Genomic DNA, 27,384 nt, shown 5'->3' with positions numbered 1-27,384 from the left:
TCGGTTGAGCATCCAACTCTTGATTTGGGCTCAGGCCATGATCTCACAATTTGTGAGACTGAGCTTCGAGTCAGTCTCTGTGCTGACAGTGCAGAACCTGCTTGGGATTCTCTCTCTCTCTCTCTCTCTGCGCCTCTCCCTTGCATGTATGTTCTCTCTGCTCTCTCCCTCTCTCTCTCTCAAAATAAATAAATAAAATAAACTTAAAAAAAAGAAATTAAAAAAAAAGAAAATTATCATTTTCCCAGAGTACTGATATTCAACTTCACCTTCTGTTAGTGTTTCTGTTATTGATTTTGCATTTTTAATTCTTTAATGTCCCTAAGGTGTATCGTAGGGTCTCCAGTAAGTATTAGAGAGGAATAAATTCTTTTTTTGTATGAATATAATTTATTGTCAAGTTGGCTTACATATAACACCCAGTGCTCATCCCAACAAGTGCTCTCCTCAATGACCATCACCCAATTAAGAGAGGAATCAATTCTTACTAGTCAATTATACCAGCCTAGTTGCTTATTTTTTTTCCCTCCACTATTACTTCTTGATGGCTTCTTTCCATATACTAAGATTTTGTATAAAATTGGTCTATTTCTTAGTGTTGTATTCATGTCCATTAATCTAATTTTTGTGTTTGCAAAATTATTATGCTTTTAACTATGGTCTTATGCAAGTGGTAATATCAGCAAGAGCTTTCCTCTTTTTACCAGTGCTATATTCTTTTCAATTTATAAAAAACTTTAATCGTTTATTATTTGAACTTTATTTAAGGATCATTTTATTTTTTAGAATTTTTTTTAAACCTTGGTCAGAATTTTGGATTTAGTGCAATCAAAAAATTAACTTGGGGGGAATTCCAGATTCCACTAATACATGTGTCTAAGTGCTCATTCTCAAGTGGAATCTGTAAAGAGGTGGTTGTGTGAGAAAGACAGGGAGAAAGAAGTACGCAGGAAGGATGGAGAGCTCCTGGTTACCTGCTGCCAGAATTCACAGCATTGCCCTGTAGGTGGTGTTTTGGATTTCCAGAAAGCCTATATCGTTCTTTTTTCCTGCTTGCCTGCCTTCCTTCCTTCCTTCCTTCCTTCCTTCCTTCCTTCCTTCTTTCCTTTCTCTAGTTTTTAATTGTATCAAACATGCACACATAATTGAAGACTAATGAAAAATGAAAGTCTGATAAAAAAAAAAAAGTCTGTCCCTTTCTATTTCATTTATTTCCCTCTCCCCAAAGGCAACCACTTTCAACTACGTTTACTTATTCTTTTGGTGTTTATATTTGTATCTCTAAATAATATGCTTCTATTACTATTTCTTGATTTTTCCGTTTTGGGCATCATCTATTGATTTCCTTGTGCAGAAGGTGATGATTTAGCTCATTTTCAGCCCTTGCTGCCAGAGACAGGCACCACTCTTGTTCCTTCAAGAACTGTATTCATCCTCCCAGTACAGCTGAATCCTAATTTGAGTTACATCAATATGTAACGATTATATGCTTGTGGTTATGGAAATACCAATTACAGCAGATCCATGTTTTATATCAGGATTACTCTCCTATAACTACATAATTGTTTGGGGTTGTTGTTGTTAGTTTAATTTATACTTACAACCTATTCAATCCCAAATTGTCTAAATCTCCTCCCAAGAAATTTGGACCCATCAGGAATTCTGAGCTTCATGTTTCTGAAGAAATCTCTCCTATAGCCTACTATACCTAGTCTAGACAGATGGCCTCCCAGTCCAGCGCACAGCTGTCATCACAGAATTTCCCTTTGCTGTTATCCGGGGGTGCTCTCTGCCTCTCTCCTCTGTTGAATTTCAGGTTAGGATTCTAGAGTCTGTATCTTTTTCGCTTGACTTCCTTGTTTTGTTGTAATGCATTTCCCTGTCTCTTTCTGAGAAAGATTATAGGAAATATATATTTTTTAACTTTTATTTATTTTTGAGACAGAGAGAGACAGAGCATGAATGGGGGAGGGGCAGAGAGAGAGGGAGACACAGAATTGGAAGCAGGCATCCAGGCTCTGAGCCATCAGCCCAGAGCCCGACACGGGGCTCGAACTCACAGACCGCGAGATCGTGACCTGAGCTGAAATCGGCCGCTCAACCAACTGAGCCACCCAGGCACCCCAATATAGGAAATATTTTTTTAAGACTTTGTATATCCAAAAAAATGTCTTTATTCTACCTCATATTTGATTGATGATTTGGCTTGAGTATAGAATTCTGGGTTGAAAATACATTTTCCCCAAAAGTTTAAAGGTACTGTTCCATTATTTTTTAGTTTCCAGCGTTGCTGTTTAGAAGTCCAAAGCTTTTTTGACCTTAGATACTTTGTAGGTGATCTGTTTCTATTACCCCTACCCCCAACCACCACAGTATGATGTCTTCTCTCTGAAATTTCTGTTATTCAGAATTTGAATTTAAAGTACTGGACTTCCAAATTCCTTTTTTAAATTGTTTTTCACCTCTTTCTTTCTTCTTTTTAAAAAAAATGTTTGTTTATTTTTTCAGGCAGTGGGGAGAGTGGCAGAGACAGAGACAGAGACAGAGACAGAGAGAAAGAGAGAGAGAGAGAGAGAGAGAGAGAGAGAGAGAGAGAGCCCCAAGCAGGCTCCACGCTCAGTGTGAAGCCCGACATAGGGCTTGAACTCATGACCATGAGATCATGACCTGAGCCAAAATCAAGAGTCAGATGCTTAACTGACTTGAGTCACCCAGGCACCCCTGTTTCTTCTTTTGTACTTTATGGAAAAAGGTTTTTCATCCTCCTGCCTATGATATGGGTCCGTGTGCTGGACAGTAGGTGAAGGAAGAGGACTTGGAGGTCCACATTCCATATAAAAACATTAATCTCATCCTCCTCTTTACAGATAAAGTACCTCTCACCTGGTATAGATTCAGAGTCTAGCCTGTCTAATGACCTGCTAAGGAAGGACAAAGGATGATAGGTCCTCTCCCTTCTTAAAAAGGCTTTAACCAAACTCTGTTTTTAGACCCCACCATCACCTCCTTTTTCACAGGTACTCAGGCTTTAATTCTGATTCCTGGGTATTTATCAAATGGTGTAATTTAGGTTGTTTCTTGGCATTCTCTACTGTTAGCTTAAGATTCGATGTTTTAACTCCTTGCTAGGTTAGTAATCCCTTGTCCACTTGCTTTACAATTTCCAGAATTTTATTGTTGCTCTGTTCTCTCTGATCTTTTTCCTTGTCAGTGTATGCCTTTGTATAAGTTCTTTGGGTAGGATTTTGGAAAGGAGCAGAAATAATGTTTACTTTGCCATTTTATCCAGAATATAGGGGTCATCTTTGAAAATAGAAATGTGTTTTCTGGAATAAGTGGTAGATTAAGCTAAAAGCAGTTAACAGCAGATATATTCATCAAAATAGCTACCTTTGCCTTAAAAAATATAGACTGGAACATAAGACTGGGCTGTTTAAGTGGGCAAGTTTGGATTTGCATAGGGGATGGGGAGGGGCAAGGGTCATCTCTGATTGGAGAGCATGTCTAGAAGGAGGACAGGATAAAATGGCCATAGTGTAGTTTCTTTAGGCCGCAATAAGTTAAAAGCAAACATCTCAGTTCTCATCTACAAATTTTACTGTTGATGTTCATGGAAAGCATGTATGTTCCCCACCAGGAGTAAAAGCCTAAGCATTGCCTTGGGTGAGAATTCACTCACTGTGTGTCAGGCATCTTACCGCGTGCTCCTTGAGATTGCTGGTGTTATTCCAATTTGCTTAGAGCTGGGAGTCCAGTGCAGGTTTATTTGACTTTGCAACCTCTTTTAAATGTACAGCTATTATATCTTTGTGTCATAGTTGATACCAAGTGTTGAAACTAAGAAAATTTTTGTCATCGCACGGAAAACTGAAGACGTGTCTCCCTTATCATCTTCATAGTCCTGTCTTTAAATGTGTCAAAAATCAGGAAGTTGCCTAAGTCAGTTTTGGTTTCAGCTTTAAATATTTCAGGGGTCTATTTCACATGTCTGGATTTTCATGTCTTTCTTTAAAAGTGTTTTCTATAAGCTTTTTATGTTGCCGTTGTTGCTTATCTTAAAAAATACTTGTAAGGAACTGAGACCACATCTCTTTTGCTCATTGGGCTAACCTTGTCCTCTCATATTGCCTGGCACATAGTAGGTGCTCACTAAACACTTGTTGAAGAAACGTGTAAGTCTGTCACAGTAGCCCATGCAAACGCACGTGTCTTGATTGATGTGCACAAGAACAGCAATCATAGCCTATTTTATGAATGTTACTTAAAAGCTAGCTAACAGGATGCCCGACTTGTTTCACACAAATAAAATAAGCCTAACATGCCATCGTTTGTATGCTGACATATGTATTTTAGCTAATAAGATTGAGATATTTTATTATAATGTTAAAATCGAATTATCATGAATGCTCAACAGAAAGTTAGGATATTTAAAATTCTACGCATTTTATGGTTGTTGAAATTATTCTACGTGGGTATTGACAGTCTGTGCATAGGAGAATAGATCCAGTTATTCTTCAGTATAGAATTTTCTGCAATTTTGGGCAGGTAGGAGTTTATCTCTTGATTCCAATTATGACTGTTACCAATATCACTGTAAAGATTCAACTTTCCTTTTATCCAAAATAGAAGCTCTGAAATAAGGGAAACTTTAAATTCTGTTAATATTAAAAGGTCAACACCTTTAGCTGTTGATTCTACGTAGCAATAAGCAGCATGGCTTTTTTGTGGAAGAGTTTATATTGGGGTAAATGTGTAAGAAATTTGATCAGATCCTGCTTTTTATTTTGTTAGTTTTGTTTTGCAAGGAGCCGCTGTTTGTCTTCTTTGATAGGCAAAATGTAAGATACTCACCATGAAATAAAAACTTTCATTGTAAATGAGTTTGTTTCCTTGGCCCTCCTTCATACAGTGAATGAAAAACATCTGGGGTGCCTGGGTGGCTCAGTTGGTTAAGCGTCTGACTTCAGCTCAGGTCATGATCTCTCAGTCTGTGAGTTCGAGCCCCAGGTCAGGCACTGTGCTGACAGCTCAGAGCCAGGAGCCTGCTTGGATTCTGTGTGTCCCTTGCTCTCTCTGCCCCTCCCTTGCTTGTGCTCTGCCTCTCTCTCTCTCTCTCTCAAAAATAAATATTAAAAATAAAAAAGAAAAACATCTAATTCATACTTTCTTGTGGTTCTGAGTAAAATTAGGGCATTAATATTCTATCTCCTGAGTAATCAGAATAATACAGAAACTGGTGATAGAATAGTTGTGTGGTTTTATAGGATGGTTTTAGATCACGTGGTCTGTATATGTTTTCTAAGGAGTAGTACTTATAGTATTTTGAATAAATAATCTGGTGAAATAAACTATGCATGGCAATGGTGCAAAATAATAATGTCTAATACCATGTTTGTAAAATAGTTTAAAATTTATAGAGTGATTTTGCATGTATTATTTACATCATTTAATGATTCCCTCCCCCCACAAAGACCCTTATGAGGCAGGTAGTGTCATAACCATTTTATAGGTGAGGAACCTGACACTGGGAGTCATGAGATGTTTTGCTCAACTTTATACAGCTGGGGATGGAAGTTGGCATAAGTCCTCTGACAGTTGGCTGAGTACCCTCTCTCCCACACCACATTTGCCGTCAGGACTCAATATCAGTGAGCTGAAGAGCCAGACTTTTCCCTACATGTTCCTGTATCCAACTGAAAGGCAAAACAAAGCCCACCACTACTAAGAACAAAATTTTACTAGTGGGGTAGGGAATAGGGCTTACCTTTCTGAGACATACATGAGGGAGATGTTCGATGGATGTTTACTGAATTAAAATTGTTAATCTGGAACACCTGGGTGGCTCAGTCAGTTAAGGGTCCAACATTGGCTTAAGTCATGATCCCCCGATTCACGAGTTTGAGCCCCATGTCAGGCTCTGTGTTGACAGCTCAGAGCCTGGAGCCTTCTTCGGATCTGTGTCTCCCGCTGTGATTCTGCCCCTCCCCTGGTCATGCTCTGTATGTGTGTGTCTCTCAAAATAAATAAACAAATAAATACATTAAAATTTTTTTTTTAATTGGCAATCTGCTCCCAAAAGAAAACCTGGTCACTGACTTTATAAACTCTAAATCTTGAAGATGTCAGTCCTCAGACCGACTTAGTCACCTCTAGACTCTTTCACAGTCTCTGGGGTATGTGAAATTGGGGAAACCATTTTGAGACTCTTAAATGTGAAAGCAAAACAGGAGGATTCTCTTTCTTTTTAGAACTTCCTTCCCCTTTCCAAGTTGTCTTCATTGTTCCTGATTTCACCTGCACAGAAGTGGTGGTAGTACAGAGTACAGCAGGACCTGCCTGTGGGCCTGTATCCCTGAGGGAGGCCCCAGGTGGGAAGAAACCCCAGGCACTCCTACGGTTTAGCAAGAAGCCATTGCATATGTCACAGGGTCAGGGTCAGTGCTGAAGCCTGCATCTTAAGTATTCACAACTCTATAAATAGAGAAGAGTCTGGAAGAAAATGTTTTAGACTTATCCCTGGTTATTTTATAGAGTTACATAAAGTAGCATTAGAGGATATGAATTCTTAAATTTCCATTCTGTATCATTTGACTTCTCTTCCTCCTCCTTCTTTTTTTTTTTTTTTTTTTTCAACGTTTATTTTATTTTTGGGACAGAGAGAGACAGGGCATGAACGGGGGAGGGGCAGAGAGAGAGGGAGACACAGAATCGGAAACAGGCTCCAGGCTCCGAGCCATCAGCCCAGAGCCTGACGCGGGGCTCGAACTCCCAGACCGCGAGATCGTGACCTGGCTGAAGTCGGACGCTTAACCGACTGCGCCACCCAGGCGCCCCCCTCCTCCTTCTTTAAAAGAAAGAGCATGTGTTGCTTTCATACTCAGAAAAAAGAGATTTTACAGTGAAAGAATTGCAACAAAAATTATTTAAAACCCCAAATAACACAGTAATGCACAGATATTGTTTACTTATGACTGTAGGCGAGATGGGTAATAAACTGTTGATACTGTATCAGTAAATGCACTGTTTATACTAATGGTTGCTGAACATCCTTTGGGTTTTTGAGTGAATTAAAAATCACAGAACAGACAATAGCAAGTAGCGTATGCAGAGAGCTTACTCGACTGGGCACTCTTTGAAGAGCTTTATGTGGATTGTCTCATTTAATTCTGTCCACCATCCCATGCAGAAGGGAAGATAAGGTGGAGAGAAGAAATGTGACATAAGCGGAGGTTTGAAAAGCACTCATCTATTAGGTGTTGCCCTCTCTCACTGCTGGGAATCCTGAAGGCAGTGAGGCAGTCCAGGCTAGACCCAGGGGCGGATTGCCAGTCTCCTACATTTCCCTGAGTGCCTGTGGAATTCGGAGCAGATTCTACAACTCTGAAAAGAAATAAACTGATTGCCTTTAACACGCTGAGAGATTAATAGGGTCATCGTCAGTTTCTGATGCTCCTTAGAAACCTCGATCACATCGCACTAATTTTTATTCTTTGTAGCATGATAGCCAGAAACGTCTCCGGTCCCAGATGACAAAGGAAGGTGTGGGAAATGGGAGTAAAGTCATGTTTGGAAGGCGCATTTTGTCTGCCCAGTGTTCTTTATGTTGGCAATCTGAATGGCAGACTTGTGATACACTTGAAACCATCTACCTCCATTTCAGAACTGGCTCTTCAAGTTCTCAGAATCTCTTATCAGACTGAAACTCAGCCAAGGTTAAAAGTGCCTGGTCTCTTTGCACTGTCCTACCCCCACTGTTCAAGAACTCCTACTTAGCACCCTTCATTACTAAACGGTTTCTGCAGGCCCTTTCTTGCAGAGGCTGCTTGTGTGTAAGATAACCTTTTTTTAGCATCTTTTTTTTCTCTCTCTCTTTACTATGATTATGACCACAGTCTTCAAAAGGAAAGAAAGGCTGTCCTCAGACATGGTAAGAGACACATGCTCCTTTCTGGGTATGCTTTATATTAATGTCTGTGTACAATATGAACAGAATATTGTAAATGTGCACTGCATTAAAATCCAAGTAGGCAAGGGAGCCACGATCACCAAGTAGGGGACATACACCATCAGGACAGTCCGTTGGTCCATGCTACTTATGTTTGTGTTTTAAAACTCAGAGCAACAAACTTTCAATTTATTTTATTTTATTTTATTTTATTTTATTTTTAAATTTTTGTTTAATGTTTATTTATTTATTTATTTATTTATTTATTTATTTTTATATGAAGTTTATTGACAAATTGGTTTCCATACAACACCCAGTGCTCATCCCAAAAGGTGCCCTCCTCAATACCTATCACCCACCCGCCCCTCCCTCCCACCCCCCATCAACCCTCAGTTTGTTCTCAGTTTTTAACAGTCTCTTATGCTTTGGCTCTCTCCCACTCTAACGTCCTTTTTTTTTTTTTTTTTTTTTCCTTCCCCTCCCCCATGAGTTCCTGTTAAGTTTCTCAGAATGTTTATTTATTTTTGAGACAGAGAGAGACAGAGCATGAGCAGGGAAGGGGCAGAGAGAGAGGGAGACACAGAATCCGAAGCAGGCTCCAGGCTCTGAGCTGTCAGCGCAGAGCCAGACGTGGGGATCGAACTCATGAACTGTGAGATCATGACCTGAGCTGAAGTCGGACGCTTAACCAACTGAGCCACCCAGGCACCCCCAAACTTTCATTTTAATGCCTGAACATTTGCTTTTTAAAAATTATGATTTATCCAGGATTCATGTCATTCTCTTAGGTTCTCTTTAGAGGAGAGGTGGTTTGAGATCCTCTTGTAGGTCATAAGCATGATGATTGGGTGCTCACGCTGTTTTGTGACATGCGCCACCCTTAAACCTTGTTACGACGTCAGCACATTACCTGTCTGACGTGAAAAGAAAGAAGAGATGGTTTGTCAGTATAACGAACCACCTCCCAAATCATACTGTGATTTCTTACAGTCATAGGATTAGATGAGATAATTCATATAAAGCTTCCACAGCACTGTGTAGCAGAGAGTAAGTCCTGGGTGTTTCTCTCACTCCGGTCACCTGAGCTCAGTCATATAGAGGCAGTGGTGTGTGAGCTGGGGGCTGCCTCTCTCTCCGTGTGGTCCTCATCCTCCAGGAGGCTGGCCTGAGCCTCCACGTGGCGGCTTCCATGTTCCCCACAGCAAGAGAGGGCAAGCCCCAGTGTGCTGTGCTCTTCAAGCCTCTGTTTGCATCATGATTTCTACTGTTCTACTGTCCTCTTTCTTTCTTTCTTTTCTTTCTTTCTTTCTTTCTTTCTTTCTTTCTTTCTTTCTTTCTTTCTTATTTCTTTTTTTATTTTTTTCAATATATGAAATTTATTGTCAAATTGGTTTCCATACAACACCCAGTGCACATTCCAAAAGGTACCCTCCTCAATACCCATCACCCACCCTCCCCTCCCTCCCACCCCCCATCAACCCTCAGTTTGTTCTTAGTTTTTTTTTTTTCAATATATGAAGTTTATTGTCAAATTGGTTTCCATACAACACCCAGTGCTCATCCCAATAGGTGCCCTCCTCAATACCCATCACCCACCCTCCCCTCCCTCCCACCCCCCATCAACCCTCAGTTTGTTCTCAGTTTTTAAGAGTCTCTTATGCTTTGACTCTCTCCCACTCTAACCTTTTTTTTTTCCTTCCCCTCCCCCATGGGTTTCTGTTAAGTTTCTCAGGATCCACATAAGAGTGAAAACATACGGTATCTGTCTTTCTCTGTATGGCTTATTGCACTTAGCATCACACTCTCCAGTTCCATCCACGTTGCTACAAAGGGCCATATTTCATTCTTTCTCTTTGCCACGTTCTACTGTCTTCTTGATCAGAGCAAGTCTTATGGCCAAGTCCACATTCAAAAGGTAGAGAAATAGACACAACTTCTTGCTGAGAAGTACAGCTAAGAATTTGTGGCCCTTTTTGTACAATCATGTGTAGTCTGCCTCTGGCAAAGTTTGTTCACGTTTCTCCTATGCTCCCCTTCACCCTGGGATTCCCAGAAGTCTCATATTATGGCATCAGCTTCTAAGTCGAGGCTTATCCATGATCTGCATTAATCTGGACACAGATGGGACCCCTGCAGGTACAGCTCTTTCAATGTTTCCCCATACACACCTAACCTATAATGATGAAATAGGGAAAGGACAACCAAAATACGTAATCCATTAAAAGAAAACCAGAAGCACATTTACAGGATACACAACAATCGCAGTTCCACGGCAATTCTATCCGGGTCCATGTTGCTAGGTCCCTCCATTCCTGGGCCAGGGGGTGGTTGATTAAGACCCAGTTCTGCTTCTCAGGACTAGTTCACTGATACCTATTTTCTCCCCTGCTCTTGGCTCCACCTTCTGAAACATTCCTCTTTTCCCATGAGAAATGGCTTATTTCTGCTTCTAAATAGATTCTTTAGCCTACTTTCTGCTCATAGAAAAGCAGGCACCCAGAGGCCTCTTTCCTCTGAATGATCTCTGTCTTGTTTCTGTTATTTATCAGTAAAACTCTCTTTAAAACCTGGATTTCCCATGGGGCGCCTGGGTGGCTCAGTCGGTTAAGCGTCTGACTTCGGCTCAGGTCATGATCTCGCGGTCTGTGAGTTCGAGTCCTGCATCAGGCTCTGTGCTGACAGCTCAGAGCCTGGAGTCTGCTTTACATTCTGTGTCTCCCTCTCTCTCTCTCTGACCCTCCCCCACTCATGCTCTGTCTCAAAAATAAATAAATGTTAAAAAAAAAAAAAAACCAACCTGGATTTCCCAAGAATCCCATAGAGTCCATGCCCCTAAAACCACTTCCCCATTTGTTTTCAAGACAGATCTCTGTTTACTTTGGGCTGAGTGTCAGGCTGCCATGAGGTAATAACACCTTTGGGAGTCTCAGAGCCCTTCTCTTGCCCAGCTGAGAAGGCCTTCTAGGCACCACATTAAATTTTACAAAGGTCTTTACTCTGAAGCCACTTCTTACTATAAAAATCTTTTCTTCCAGCTGAAGAGACTAGAGGTAAACGGTTTTATTTTCCAAACTCATGAATTCTGGCTCTTCTCTGTTTTCTCTACATAATGCTTACTAATTAGATCACTCTGTTTTCTTGTTTTTTTTGTTTTTTTTGTTTTTTTTTGTTTTTTTTTTAAGCTCATGTCTCCCTTGCAGAACCTTATATGCAGCTAGAAGCACTCAACGCACATTTTCAGCCTTCTGCCTGGAGAGCTTTGCAGCTGGATCCAACCTTCACTGTGTGCATTTTCGATCTTTTGTGCTGCCACAGACAGTGGCTTTGCCCATTGTCTTGCTGCTACGTCGTAATGTGTGCTGTCTTTCCCCTGACTGCTGCAGTTTCCTCATCACCTTCCCCACCTCCACTAACATTTTGCATGCCATTTTCCCAGTTTTTGCTAAATGCTACCTCACTGCTTTTCACCCACTGTCTGGTCCCAAAGCCATTGCTGAATGTTTTAGGTTTTTGTTATCGCAGTGTGCTACTTCTAGGTACCAGTTTCTGTATCAGGTAGTTTTTGCTGTGTTGCACTGGGGCTCCCCATGGCAAAGCCCTTTTGCACAATGCTTTCCAAGATGCTACTTACATCATCATATTTGCTCTTGTCCAAGTGGCCAAAGCAAGTCCCATAGCCACAAATTTGAGGAGTTGAGAAATAGTCTATACGTCTTGACTGGAAGAGCTGCACAGAATGTGCAGTGAATTTTTGTTTCAATCTTCCACAAAGAATATGTACAAATTTGGAGAAAGAATGGGGCACTTGGGAGGTCGGGTCAAGAAAATAGCATGTGAACGGACGGTCATCACATCATGGAAATGATGACTATGTGATATTAAATTAGTAAAATTAATAGCAATTATTTATCAAGTTTCCTTTATCGAGGTTCCAGTATATGCCAGGCTCATGAAAATGCTTTATATATGGTAGAATCTTTTTGCTATCAATGGAAATGTCTATTCCATAAGAGTTTTCCCCCCTTGCTAACAGCCATCTCTTCACCATTATTTGTAGGTTACTTAAATACAATGAGCGTTTCTTTCCTTATCTTTAAAACTAAGGTATGGTGCAAGATAGTCACTAAAGTCTTTTTCTGCTTCTCTGATTTTATCTGACATAATTATGGGGTTAATTGAGGAGGAAACACACATCACTTCCCTTTATCCATCTGATTTCCATACCAATGGAAATAGAAGGAAAAAGCACCCAGAGGCCAAAGTGTTACTTCTGTTATCAATAAAGACCAGGTTGGAGGAAGTGGCTTCATTGGTGGGGAACTCTGCTGTATGTCCTTGAACCTAGAATTAGATGGACTTGCACTCCACAGCAGCTGACCTCTGCACTCCCACCCAGGAGCAGAGCAAAAGAGAACACCAGTTCTCGGTTCTCGGTGGTAAGCCCACTTTCAAAAGGAAGAAGGAAGAAAAGCTTGGGCTACCACGGGCAGCTTCTCCTTCCAGATTCACCAACTGGATAAGCAACTCTGTGCCTCTTGGCTGGTGGAGGTGGAGAGAGATGTCTACAGGGAGGGAAATGTCCAAGTGATGACAAATGTTTCTTCTTTTTTTTTTTTTTTTTAAATTTTTTTTTCAACGTTTATTTATTTTTTGGGGGACAGAGAGAGACAGAGCATGAACGGGGGAGGGGCAGAGAGAGAGGGAGACACAGAATCGGAAACAGGCTCCAGGCTCTGAGCCATCAGCCCAGAGCCCGACACGGAGCTCGAACTCACGGACCGCGAGATCGTGACCTGGCTGAAGTCGGACGCTTAACCGACTGCGCCACCCAGGCGCCCCGACAAATGTTTCTTCTTAACAACACTTATACCACATACCCTCCCTCAACCCCTTTTAATTTATTTATTTAAATTCAAGTTAGTTAACATACAGTGTAGTCTTGGCCTCAGGAGTAGAACCCAGTGATCCATCCCTTACGTATGATACCCAGCTCTCATCCTTAATGCCCATCACCCATTTAACCACCCCCCTCCGCCTTCAGGAACCCTCAGGTTGTTCTCTGTATTAAGAGTCTCTTATGGTTCGCCTCCCTCTCTGTTTTTATCTTATTTTTCCTTCCCTTCCTTTATTTTCACACAGCTTCAGCACAGGATTGAGTGGACAGAACATGAACATAGGATCTGGACAGATGTGGGCTTAAATCCCAGCCTTCTTAACTTACTGATGGGCTGAATTGGATAAGGAACTTAACTTTTCTGGGATCCAGTTCCTAGTCAACTGAAAATTTTGTTACCTTCCTCACAAAGTTATTGTGAAGATTGTTGATGGACTGCGTATCAGTTGTCTGGTACACAGACTGACTCATATTGGACACTCAGTTTGTCACTGACATTAGTTTTTCCTTCCTTTCTTTACTTAGTAGGTTTGCTTCCAGAGGGCTGCTGACCCACGTGCAGCTTACCGTTGCTAAATGCTTGGCTTTTATCTAATTTCTTACCAAATTTCTGCTACAACCTGTAAAGGGAATGAGAGGAATATCAGTGGCAGTATATATATGGAAATATCTGAGGAAGGGTTTGACATTTTAACCCTGAGGCAAGAGAAACATTTGGAAACAAATGAAAGTGTATCACCACAGAGTTCAAAGATGTTAATAATGACAATCTGAGTCATCAATAAATTGTATCCAGTATCCTCTCGTTCAGGAATGAAATACATCAATGCATTTTTTACAAATGTATATTTATTTTTGAGAGAGTGCGCACACGCGAGCACACATGCGAGCAAGTAGAGGAGGGGTAGAGAGACAGGAGACACAGAATCCCAAACAGGCTCCAGGCTCTGAGACATCAGCAAAGAGCCAGACGCGGGGCTTGAACCCACAAACTGAGATCATGACCTCATGACCCAAGCCCAAGTCAGATGCTCAGTGGACTGAACCACCTAGACACCCCTATCAATGCATGTTAGAAGAGGATTTCCAACAAAAAAAATGAGTGAGCACCTTTCACATTTGAAGGGAGAGTTTCAATTAAGTAGATGTCACTTACATGGAAAAACCTGCATTGATGATGTTGGATAACTGAGATTTTTCTGTGCGGGTGTAAAAACTGTCAACTAAAAATAACAATTTGTTTCCTTGAAGAATTGAAGAGGAGTAAACAGCCAACAGGATTAGAATCAGTGGCTCATAGGACTTTGTCTATGAGAAAGAGAATATGAAAGAAACATGTAAAAATTCTGTGAGATTGTCCTTTAACCATCATTATGAGTTGGGAAAGAAAAGGTCATTAATGATTCTCAAAAACTCGATCGGTTTTCCTTTTTTAAAAAATACCCCATGGAATAGTTATAAAATATGAAAGTTTAATCAAAGATATATTGGACTCAACATTTATTCCCCTTGATGTTTTCTTTTGTCTTTCCTAGGCACAAGTTTGGTTCACATTCCAGGGCCAAAGCCAAATCAGTCATAGGATACAGCAGCTGTTTTTGTTTGTAAATGCTAATACAGATAAGACTGGAAAAACTTGTATAGATGATTTGAACCTTGATCCTGGAGTGCTCTTCTCTTCACTCCCTCCCTTACCAAACTCATTCGTTAGCTTTTCCTCTATTATCACTTTCGTGCTCCTGACTGTAAAACTCGTATTTCCAAGTATCAGTGCTTTGTTATTTCAAGCACTTATGTCAGTCCTAACTACAGTGAATCAGTTATAAGAGAATTATCTACGAATGTTAATTCTGTGGACTTTTGGCAAGTTGTGATGAGTTATTCCTGCCTGATAGAGTAACAGAGGCTCTAATAGCCAAAACATTGCAGTGTTGTTGGGGAAACTCTTGATGTAAGGAAATTATTATGAGAAAGAAGGTGATGATTCTAATGGTGAAAAGATTTTCATGTGTTCATTCAGATCTAGGTTATTAGATGCGGATAATTGTTGCAGCTACAAAACCTCAACTAGGGAAGGGGATACGGTCTGAATGCTCGTGTCCTTCAAAATTCACATGTTGAAATCCTAATCCCCAGTGGGACTTTGGAAGGCAGTTAAGTCATGAGGATGAGGTCTTAATGAATGGGATTAATGCCCTTTTAAAGTTAGCCCCAGAGAGTTTGCTTGGCCCTACTGTATTGTGAGGACTCAGTGAGAAGACAGCCATTTATGAACCGGGAAGCAGGCCACACCAGGAGCCTTGCTGGCCCCCTGATCTCAGACTTCCAGCCTCCAAAGCTGTGAGAAATAAATTTCTGTTGTTTATAAGCCACCCTGTTTGTGGTATGTGATAGCAGTTCAAACGCACTAAGACAGGAAACAGTTCCCAGAAGATTAAAGATTTCAAAGTGTTCACTATAAGTCTCTGGAAAAAGAAGCTAGTGTAGCTTTTGTGGTCACATTTTCTGGATTCAGGCCTCAGCTCCACATTTATGAAATTTGTGATTTTAAGCAAGTTGTTTAACTCATTAGGCCTCAAATTTCCTCCTCACCTGTAAAAACAGGGATGACAATAGGGCCTCACAGGGATTGCATGGTGCTTGATGCTGTGTTGGGCACTCTACAAATACCTGATAAATGTTAGCCATAGAGCAGAATGCAGATGCAGGTTTGAATACAGGAGTGGCTGCTTTGATGTACAGTGTGTATCTGCAGAATGCATTCAAAAGCATATTGCTGTAAGTAAAATCCCCACTGGCTGTTTATTGACCATGCGTATCAGACTGCCCTCGCTTCAGACACTGGCCAAAAAGTATGATTGAGGGAACTGAAAAGCAAAGATTTCAGGGAGCATCAAATGAGTAGAGTGATTGAAAAGTAGAGACTATCTGCTCTTTTAGATTAGGTTCTCCCAAAATGCTTTGGAAAAACTCTTGGCTTTGCTTTAGAGAGGAAACACGACATTTATTATTATTTCTTCTAGCCTCAGAGTTTTATAATTGTAATCCATCTTGACTCCCACTCCTCAGACTCTGAAATTGTGCTTTGAGTGAACCCCAAGAAATTAAACAGTTGTGTTCTTGCCAATGCACTTTGGATCCAACGCAACTTTTTTAGAGCAGCAGCAAAAAGATAAGACCTTTTAGGAACTCTTTCTATTTTAGCCTATAATTTTCAGAAGTTCAAAGAATGATCTTTACCTCTTAGATGTGCCATTTTTTTTAAATCAGGAAACAGAGCAGAATACCAGGTTTTACTCATTTGAGTGAAATTATTTGTGGATCTGAATCCACCTGTTTGGGAAAGTACACTTGTTGCTGGTTAAGGGTTGTGTTCCTATGGTGTGTCCGGAAAGGTGACTGCTAACTTACTGTGACATAGGACCTATGGGACTCCTGGCCCCACCAGATGTCTGTGGTGCCGCTTGGATAGGAGGGACTGGACAAGGTGGCCAAGAAAGGAGTGTTCAAGGCAACCATACAGGGCTGTGCAGACTGCACCCCATACCCAGATGATTCGCCACAGAGAGAGACTAGAAATCCATCCCATGCTCAGTTTGCCAGATGCTGTGCCCTGGTGTAGGGCTGCATCACTCAGAGAAGGGGGCACTCTTCTAGCATTCACGAGGATGTCATATGGTCCCTGCGCAAAGGTTCATGAAGGTGCCATATGGACCAGTGGTGGGCCTAGGCATAAAGACACATTCTGATTTGTAATCATCACTTTATGTTTACAAGACTTAAAAAATTGCTCTAAACCCAGGACTTAGGAACTATAGATTGTACAATCTGAAAATAAGACCACGGGCACTTCATTATTGCAGTAAGGAGTCATTACTCAAAAGTCCTCATTTGGAACATCTATCTTGGGGCAGGATCTTTTTAGTTTCATTAATAGCTATAACTGTATACAAAGCCTATGTGTGCGTATGTCTCTCTCTCTCTAAATGTGTTTTATTTAGTTCCTATTGAAACAAGAATCCTAAACTTTCTGAACTCAAGTAAAGAGAAATAAAGTCTCTAAAACATTTCTTTGTCATAAATACAGAAAGGACGGCCCTTCTGTGCTTTTGGGTTTGTTCCCCTCCTGAAATCTACAAGTTGAGTTTCATAATAAACCTCACATGGTTGGTACATTGCCCTGCGTGGAATTGTGTATCCCCATGTCTGAAGTTTCTCACTGCTTGCAAAGATACTTTAACATATTGCTGTGAAACAAAGAAAGGTTTTGTTTTCTGGTAATAGGCGAAATTTGTTTAATGTATGTATTGCTTAATGTATAATGTATAGATTATATAAAGACCTTAAAAATTTTTTTTTAATGTTTATTTATTTTTGAGAGAGAGAGATAGAGCACAAGCAGGGGAAGGGCAAAGAGAGAGGGAGGCACAGAATCCAGAGCAGGTCCGGGCTCCGAGCTGTCAGCACAGAGCCCAATGTGGGGCTTGAACCTACAAACTGTGTATAGTCCTGAGATCAGGACTTGAGCCGAAGTCAGACACCGACTGAGCCACCCAGGCACCCCTATAAGAGCCCTTTTAAATTGACTCCCTCTTTAAAGTTCTTATCTCCAAATACAATTGCATTCTGAGGTGCTGGGGTTAGGGCTTCAATATGTGAATTTGGGTGGGTTATACAATTTAGCTGTAACCATGTATGAACGGGTTTGTTCTTGTTCCCCTTAGAATAAGTAGGCATAAAGTTTTTCTTTTATGATCAGAAATATAACCATGTTGTGTTTACAGAAATATGACCATGTGTTGTGTTGACAATGGTTCCCTTACAGGCAAGTAGGAACTTTCATAGTTGTCTTTGTAGCATCGAGTATACAGACTATGTATGTATTATACCCCCCACTCATTGACCTTCGGAGGTATGCAGAGACCTACCTTCTTAATCTTTCATTTCCTGTCTTTCTGAATCTTTCCCTATTGAGTTTGTTCAAGATTGCCCCCAACCTGCTATTATAAGTTGTCCAGAACTGCATTATATTCATGAATAAAAAACTGCCATGATAATTATCTATGGAATGGGTCACAAGTTTGGGTGTGCACTGGCATCGCCTGGAGATCACCCTAAGTGTACTGAGTCAGAAACTCCAGGGGACCACGCATCTGTACTGTTTGCGGCTCTCCAGAAGAGTCTATCGCTTCCTAAAGTGTGAGAACTACTGAGCTACCACCACTTCTCTGTTCCTATATATTTTTGTACATAAGTTCTGTCTAATTGCCCAATGAAAGAAGGCTTAGGAAACTTCCCCTTCCTTCCCTGTGGGATCTTGTTCTCCAGACAGATGATATGCATGCCTGAAAAAATTAGAAGACATAAGCAGATTTCTGGTAGTTGGTCATAAAATTTCTTTTGAATTCTTCATCTCTTTGTGAATCAAAGCACATTTTAGCATTATTTTAGCAACTTTATGAATACAGTTTACTAAAATTTATTACGTTATTCTTCGTCACAGTGAGATAGGACAGTCAATAGAATTGTTTGATTTTCCCTTCTTGTTTTCCCTAGTTTCATTTTTAGGATCTCACAGTACAGAATCAAGCCACTGGATGTGTAGGTCAGTTTGAAGTTCTTTCTGTACCTGCTTCTATATTTTGGTGTGACTACAGCAAGGAATACATTTTAACCTTTTGGGGGACAGTCTTAGAAATAGCTTCTTGGTTGACATTTTTTTTCTATTTTTGTTTTTTTCTAATACATTTTTTTTATTTATTAGTTTTGAGAGAGAGAGAGAGGAAGCATATGAGTGGGGAAGGGGCAGAGAGAGAGGGGGACAGAGGGTCCGAAGTGGGTTCTGTGCTGACAGCAGAGAGCCCCATGTGGGGCTTGAACTCACTAATCGTGAAATCATGGCCTGGGCCAGAGTCGGATGCTCAACTGACTGAGCCACCAAGGTGCCCCGTATTTTTGTGTTTTTTAAATTTCTTTTTTCTTTTTAATTTTTCCAAGTTTTTATTTAAATTCGAGTCAGTTAACATACTCAGTGTAATATTAGTTTCAGGTGTAGAATTTAGTGATTCATCACTTATGTTTGCCACCCACTGCTCATCACAAGTGCCCTCCTTAATACCCATCACCTGTTTTACCCATCCCCCTGCCCACCTTCCCTCCAACCCTCTGTTGTCTATCGTTAAGAAGCCGTTTCCTGGTTTGCCTCTCTCTTTCCGCCCACCCCATGTTCATCTATTTTGTTTCTTAAATTTCACATATGAGGGAAATAACATGATATTTGCTTTTCTCTGACTTGTTTTGCTTAGCATAATACTCTCTAGCTCCATTCACGTTGTTGCAAAAGGCAAGATTTCATTCTTTTTGATGGCTGAGTAATACTCCACTGTGTACATAGGCCACATCTTTTTTATCCATTCACCAGTCGATGGATACGTGGGCTCTTTCCATAATTTGGCTATTGTTGATTGTGCTGCTATAAACATTTGGGTACATGTATGCCTTCAAATCAGCATTTTTGCATTCTTTGGGTAAATACCTAGTAGTGCGATTGCTGGATCATAGGGTAGTTCTATTTTTAACTTTTTTCGGGCACCTCCATACTGTTTTCCAGAGCGACTACACCAGTTTGCATTCCCACCAACAGTGTAAAAGGGTTCCCCTTTCTCTGCATCCCCACCGATACCTGTTGTGTCCTGTGTTGTTGCTTTTAGCCATTCTGACTAGTGTGAGGTGATATCTCATTGTAGTTTTCATTTGTATTTCCCTAATGATGAGTGATTAGCATCTTTCTTTGTGTCTATTAACCATCTGTATGTCTTCTTTGGAAAGATGTCTATTCATATCTTCTTCCTATTTTAAACTGGGTTATTTGCTTTTTGGGTGTTCAGTTTTATAAGTTCTTTGTATGCTTTGGATACTAACCCTTTACCGGATATGTCATTTCCAAATATCTTCTCTCCTTCCAAAGGTTGCCTTCTAGTTTCGTTGTTTCTTTCCTTTGCTGTGCAGAAGATTTTTATTTTTATGAAGTCCCAATAGGTAATTGTTGCTTTAGTTTCTCTGCCTCAGGAGTCATATCTAATAAGAAGTTGCTATGGCCAATGTCAAACAGGTTACTGCTTGTGTTCTCTGCTAGGATTTTGGTTGACTTCCTTGTAGTTTTCCTAATGCTGCTCCCTGGCAGAAGACCTCTGGGTCAGTGGGAGTAACTCATCTGGGGTGGGTTGGGTCAGGCCAGGTGGGCAGGAAGGCAAGGTAAAGACCACCTTCTTGTCTACACCCCCATAGAGAATCTTTAATTGTCCACGCTGTTTCTTTCTGTCTCCTTACCTGATTATGGACTTGAGCGTTCAGATGAACTTAGGCCTTCACTTGATTTAGAATCCATGCCTTTATGGTTTTGAGGTCTTGAGAAGGAATGACTACCTCTAAACATCTTCCTCCAAGGCCATTTTCTGTGTGATCAAAGTGTGTTTTTCTCTTCATATTAGGAATGAGATGATTCCCCCCCAGTAGCTTTTTACTGGCTTTAGGGTAGTAATACAGAGCATGGGACCTGTCTAGGACTAGTGGGAAACCAACAAACAGATTCCTGATGTTGTGGTGTGTGTTGCTTTACCTTAACCACCCAATTACCTTCTACAGTAGTGCCAACCAATTTTTGGCCAGAAAGCAAGGATGACACCTATTATTACCTTGGTCATCAAAATTCATCTGTACTGTCCACCTGTTGCATAGTAGACTGTATTAGATACTAACTTAAGCAGATAGATACATCTTAACTCCACACCTTCTAGCTGAAGCACTTTTCCCAGGTCACATCAGGTGTTAACTGATTGCAATGCATGTGTCTTAAAGAAGGACCTTAAGGAATTAATCCTTCAAGCAAATAATATTTATAGTCTTGTGGGATTTTATTTAATTATAAAATCTACACGGGCATCGTAAAAATTTTGGAAAACACAGAAAAGCACAAGGGAGTGATTAAAATCTTTCATGATGCCACAATTCAAAGAAGACAACTATTAACATTTTGACATATATTACTTAAGTCTTTGTTTCAGGATGTGTGTGTGGTTGTGCACAGGCTCTTCCCTTTACCTACCTTGTCTACCTGAGATGGTATTTACACTCCCATACTGTTAGACAGCCTCCTGAACTGCCGTCGTTTATCAGCCAATAGCTCATTTTTACACATTTAAAATATTTCTGAATTTCTGTAAACACTGCATGGTGAGGGAGATACTTGCAGCAATGAGCTTCACACACTCTTGCATGTATCCTTAGAATAAATGTATATGTGACAAAACAAATACACATTTTAAAAGCTTTTGATACAATTGCTAACCTCCCCTCCAGAAAGATTCTATCAATTTTCTCTCCTACCAGCATTTTTTCAGAGTTCCCAGAATCCTCACCAATTTTTAAACATCATCATCTTTTTTTTTTTTTTTTAAATCCTGCCAACTTGGTGGGGAAAAAAATCTCAGTGGTTTAATTTGCATTTCCTTGTTTAGTAGTAAAGTCCGTCCTGATTCACTTTTATATATTTCCTGAAGAAGTTTCATGTAGTGGTTAAGTGGGACTGCTCTGGGGCCCAGCTGTTCACTTCCTGGCACCCAAGGGTAGGTTCCTTAATCTCCCTGCGCTCACTTACCATCTCTGATAATGAAAACACTTAGTTCATGGAGTCTGTATGAAGAGTGAAGAGAGTATCATGTGACAAGTGCCTAGAAAGCACTTGGCATTACAGTAAGCACCTGATACATATCAGCGCCTCTTATGTTCTCGAGCATTTATATTTCTTCGTGTAGGAGTTGCCTTTTCATTTTCTTTGTCTGGGCAAGTGGTTTGGTTTTGTTTGGTTATGGCAGAAGGTTTTAATGTATTAAGTAGGTTAACCCATTACCTGCCATCTATTACAATTTCCCCCAATTTGTGGTTTGTTTTTAAATTTTGTTCAAAGTGAGGAAATATCTGGATATTAGGAAATTCAAACTATGGGATGGCATCGTTTTGGTTCAGCCTAGGTCTTTTTTCTGCCCCTCAGTCCTGCCTCTGGAAGAGTCTCCCCTATCACTGGGGAGATCGGGTATTGACTTTTGTCACCAGATAGCAGAAATGGCATGTTAAGCAGGATAATTTGTTATATTAAAGATCACCATCTTAGGGGCGCCTGGGTGGCTCAGTCGGTTGAGCGTCCGACTTCGGCTCAGGTCACGATCTCGAGCCCCACGTTGGGCACTGGGCTGATGGCTCGGAGCCTGGGGCCTGCTTCCGATTCTGTGCCTCCCTGTCTCTGCCCCTCCCCCGTTCATGCTCTGTCTCTGTCTCAAAAATAAATAAACGTTAAAAAAAAATTTTTAAAAATCACCATCTTGGAATAAAACTTCTGCTTTATTTGTGTAAATAATGCTTATGGAAGATGAGAGGCTACGGTTAATATTTCACCCATTTCCCATTTATCACTAAATCCAACTTGTCAGCATTCCATGGCGAAATAAAATTAATTACTTCAATTTGGGAGAAGCTTTTAATTTGAGATCAAGATGCCTCAGAGATGGAGTATACATTACATGCTACTATGTTTTCCTTCTTTTCTGCAGATTATACAGCAGAAAGAATCTTTGTAGCCACAAAATCTTGTTCATGAGGGGAAAATGTTCATTATTTTGGCATATATACATGCGACTAAAAATTAAAATTTTTCACTTCCTGGAAAAAAATGTGGACATAGAGAACATTATTTTAACTTGCTAAGTAGAAAAATAATCAGAACCACCCTATGAAAACATGGAAATTCTGCTTGAGCTGCTGACTTGTTTCAAAAAGCCATTTAAAGTGGCAAATATTGCTACTGTGTGATCGTTAAATGGGAGTGTGTTATATTATTGCTACGAGGGTTATGTATGATTGAAATTTCCCATATAAAAAAATTTTAAATAGTTGTGTTAATGACGCTTAACCACTAAGGACCTTGGGGAAAGCTGAATGTCTTTCATTTCTGACTCTTCATCTGGTTACGCTATGTGATTGCTGTCTAGATGTGTGTCGTCTTTCTGCTCACCTCTCTACTTATTTAAAAAAATTTTTTTTCAACGTTTTTATTTATTTTTGGGACAGAGAGAGACAGAGCATGAATGGGCGAGGGGCAGAGAGAGAGGGAGACACAGAATCGGAAACAGGCTCCAGGCTCCGAGCCATCAGCCCAGAGCCCGACGCGGGGCTCGAACTCACAGACCGCGAGATCGTGACGTGGCTGAAGTCGGATGCTTAACCGACTGCGCCACCCAGGCGCCCCTCTACTTATTAAACTTACATTAAACACTTAACTGCTTCCTTATCTCTTCACTTTTAATGTCTTCCATCAGAATATATTCTCAGATTTTTTCCTCCCAAACACTCAAACTGAAGTATGTATCAACGAACAGAGGAGCAAGGGAATTTCAACTCTCAAATTCTGTACTGCCTTATTAGATTTTAGTCTTTATTTTGTTGTTTTACTCAAGTATGTTTTACTTTTATAACATTTTTAAGAGAAAAAAATTTAAGTCATGATTTATATGGTAACTGTTTTAAGAATTGTCATGATGTATGGGATTGGGGATGCTTACTGGTGCTGAAAAAGGCAACAAACAAACATCAAACAAACAAAAAACCAGAGGGCACTTAGAGCTAGCCCCACAGCCTTGTAAGTAACCTTGATTGTCCTTATTTAAACATTTTTATCCTTCCAAATCTTTTCTTCTTATTTTTCCTTATTCTCTGTCTGTTTTGATTTGCAATTATTGGAAAACATAAAGCAAGAAAAAGTGATTGGTTCTCAATGCAATCTAAAATTGTAAATTGCTGATTGAGTTCTGGGCACCTGTAATAATGAACTGCACATGCTTTATGGGCTATAAAGTATGACTGTGTTCATGCCTCTCTGTCATATTAGTCCTTTACTTGTAAGCAACATGTCAGAGAATATTTAGCTCCTTTAGTGTGTTAGTTACCTACACCCAGCGATAAAGAATTGGAAGTGCTGTGCACAACATTTCTTTATTTTAAGCTTCAGTTCTCTCGATGCAAATATTGGACTCCTCTGGAGGAATTTAACCCCAGTCTCTACTTGCAGGCAAAATGAAGGACCGGCTGGCCGAACTTCTGGAGGTAACCAAGAACTATGACCAGCAGTTCCCAGACGGGGACGACGAATTTGACCCGCCCCATGAGGACATCGTGTTCGAGACGGACCACATCCTGCAGTCCTTGTACGGAAACATCCAGGACCTTCAGGATGAAAACCAGCAGCTGATGACCGACGTGAAGCGGCTGGGGAAGCAGAACGCCCGCTTCCTCACGTCCATGCGGCGCCTCAGCAGCATCAAGCGGGACACCAACACGATCGCCAAGGACATCAAGGCGCGGGGCGAGAACATCCACCGCAAGCTGTGCGCGATGAAGGCACTGAGCGAGGAGGCCGAGGCCCAGCACGGCGCGCACTCGGCGGTGGCGCGCATCGCGCGCGCGCGCAGTACAGCGCCCTCATGCGCACCTTCCAGCGCGCCATGTACGAGTACAACCAGGCCGAGATGAAGCAGCGCGACAACTGCAAGATCCGCATCCAGCGCCAGCTGGAGATCATGGGCAAGGACGTCTCCGGCGACCAGATCGAGGACATGTTCGAGCAGGGCAAGTGGGACGTGTTCTCCGAGAACTTGCTGGCCGACGTGAAGGGCGCGCGGGCGGCCCTCAACGAGATCGAGAGCCGCCACCGCGAGCTGCTGCGGCTGGAGGGCCGCATCCGCGACGTGCACGAGCTCTTCTTGCAGATGGCGGTGCTGGTGGAAGAGCAGGCCGACACGCTGAACGTCATCGAGCTCAACGTGCAGAAGACCGTCGACTACACCGGCCAGGCCAAGGTGCAGGTGCGCAAGGCCGTGCAGCACACGAAGAAAAAGCCCTGCCGGACCGTCTGCTGCTTCTGCTGCCCCTGCCTCAACTAGCAGGTCGGCCCCGGCCACCACACCACACCACGGACCGAAATGGCTGGGAAGCACACTGGGGGAGATTTGGGGGCCCTCTGCACCGGAGTGAGTTGCCCCAATCCTTCTGGACCTCTGTCCTCAGAGGAAGAAAAAATCTTGAGGTGCGAGAATTCCAGCCCAGCTTGTGTTTGGGAGGATGGCTGATGCCATCCAGTGTTTCTTCAGTAAAGCAGATCCCTACTGAAGTTGGGTGAGGTCATTATATGGCACATGGCACGCTTTTCCTCTTAACGGAAGCCAAATAAGGAACTGACGTTGCAGCTTACCGTGTAGGCTAAATGTCCAAGGCACGAACGCTTCCTAATGAAACTCTAGGAGGAAGTCGGTTCTGCATCGGCTGGTGATGCGGCTGGTGATGGCATGAACTCATTGTCGAAACTTAAAATTCATTTACCTTATCCTGAAAGTCCCTTGGTTCTGTCCAGTTTCACAGGACATCAATCTTGGGGAAAACCGTACATCTTTCATTTCTGATTCTTCGTCTGGTTTATCCTGTGTGGTTCCTGCCTAGATGTGTATCTTCTTTCTGTCCACCTTCCCTACTTATTAAAATCATATTTAACACTCATTATTTCCTTACGTTTTTCACTTTTAATATCTCCTGTCAGGATATATTTTGGATATTTTTAAGCACTGAGTTTTGAACAGGCACTCAAATGGAAGTATGTATCACTCACATTTTATATATTTTTCATAAATAATTTAAAACGTATCTTTTTACTTGATAATACAAATACACATAAATATATAAATGTAAAGGACTAATATTAATGCGTGTACACAATGACCAATTAGTTTAACTTGACTTTTGTAAATATGGTCTATAAATATTCAGAGCAGCACTTTTACTGGTCGTTGGTATTGGTTTGCTTGCTTGAGTTTACCTGACTCCCATCTCTGTGGTCTAGTTTGTGTCACAATTTTCTTTTGAACCCCTCTGCGTTGGTTATGGTGGTAGAGACAGGCATCAAAGGCTAAAATGCATACAGAACTACAGATAATAAAACAACATTCTTGAAACTATTACTTTTGTTTTACTGTGGACCGTTTCTTTTGTGTACTGAAATGGAGTAACTTAAAATAAAATAATCTTTTTTTCAATTTAGTTTAATAAACATTACATTATAATAACCCCTTTGCGTGTTTGTACCTTGACCGTTTAAATCTTACTTTTTCAATTATTATTCTTAAGAATTCTTCTATTGGCTGCATTAGGCTGCAACATCTGGCTGGAACTCTGACTCAAAGGGGACAAAATGAAAAAGAATTAGCTTGTGGGTGTCTAGCTTTCTCTCCTGAGTTACTTAAAATAGCTTAGCAAATCGTCATGTTTTAGAAATTTGGTTTTGTTGGCAAACTTTGTAATGCCCTTACCCACATTTGCCATATTTCCTGTTTCTCTTCAGAGTCAACTCTTAACTGTTTTTACGTCATTATTTAATACAGGAGCAAGTTTACTCAGCAACCAAAACTCTCAGGTCCTGCAGACAGTGAAATTTTTAACGGAATAGAAAGAAGAGTGTGTGAACTCTTTGAAACTCACTGACTAACCTGCAGATGCCCGTGAAAATCCAGCCCTGCGCCTAATTTTAATTTCGTGGTTAAATACGAGAATTGTGGAAACCAAGTTCCGCTGGGTTCCTCTCAGATGCCTCCAACTTTCTTTCTCAGCTCACCCAGGGATATGTTTCACCTTTAACTGAATTTCCTTTCCCTAAGGGAAAAAAGTCTTCACACAGCTCCATTGCTCTGTCTTTCATTGTAAAGACGCGATATTATGAATACAAACCGCCAGCTAGTTTTCTCAAGACAGAATAGTTCATGAATTTGACTTGTTTAAACCCATAAAGCATTTCCTTTGCCTAGAACTAGTCATAAAAGTAAACGAGTTTGCAGGCTGTGTGTCTTTTTTAATTCCCCAAATTTCACATTGGAAAATTAGGTAAAAAATACAGTTTCATATACTAAGAGATTAGTGAACTGTTGCTTATGACAAGGTAAGAATTTTTCTTCCTGCTTATTAGTAACTCTCTGAGTATCACATAGTAGTTAAGAGCACTGATTCATGACCCCACTCGCTCAGTTTAAATCCTGACCCTGTCGCACACTAGCTGTTAAGACTTGGGCACATTACGTAACCTCCTTGTGCTTCAGTTTCCTCATCTGTAAAATGGACATCATAGGAGCTACTTCATACAGTTGTTGTACAAAGTAAACTCTATTTATGTTAATTATTGTTATGATATAACTTTCTGGTAGACTAGGAGAGCTGATACTGACTTAGTAAATTAATAGTTTTTCACTTCTGAGGGGAAATAACTTTGTATTTTTCTGTTGATAGTCTTTAATAAAATGGAATAAAGAAACTAAGACCTGGGGCGCCTGGGTGGCGCAGTCGGTTAAGCGTCCGACTTCAGCCAGGTCACGATCTCGCGGTCCGTGAGTTCGAGCCCCGCGTCGGGCTCTGGGCTGATGGCTCAGAGCCTGGAGCCTGTTTCCCATTCTGTGTCTCC

General features: G+C 41.0%; 1 protein-coding gene and 1 non-coding gene across 2 annotated transcripts in view; both read left to right on the top strand.

Annotated features, from left to right (window-relative positions):
* The window catches only part of STX11 (syntaxin 11), a 37,446-nt gene extending 11,444 nt beyond the window's left edge, over window positions 1–26,002 (top strand). Inside the window, 2 exon segments of the mRNA XM_047101361.1 lie at window positions 23,959–24,344; window positions 24,347–26,002. Of these exon segments, the coding sequence (XP_046957317.1) occupies window positions 23,964–24,344; window positions 24,347–24,829 (864 nt within the window). The 5' untranslated portion in view covers window positions 23,959–23,963 and the 3' untranslated portion in view covers window positions 24,830–26,002.
* Window positions 8,762–8,865, top strand: LOC124529535 (small nucleolar RNA U13). Its single transcript, XR_006966419.1, has one exon. It is a non-coding gene; the product is annotated as a small nucleolar RNA U13 (small nucleolar RNA).
* Window positions 26,003–27,384: the final 1,382 nt, after the last annotated feature.

The sequence above is a fragment of the Lynx rufus genome, unplaced genomic scaffold (assembly GCF_022079265.1).
Source record: "Lynx rufus isolate CCGP_SWC_20201006 ecotype Redwood Valley unplaced genomic scaffold, mLynRuf1.p SCAF_6, whole genome shotgun sequence".
NCBI classification, from domain to species: domain Eukaryota; kingdom Metazoa; phylum Chordata; class Mammalia; order Carnivora; family Felidae; genus Lynx; species Lynx rufus.
This window is presented reverse-complemented; position numbering and strand designations above follow the sequence as displayed.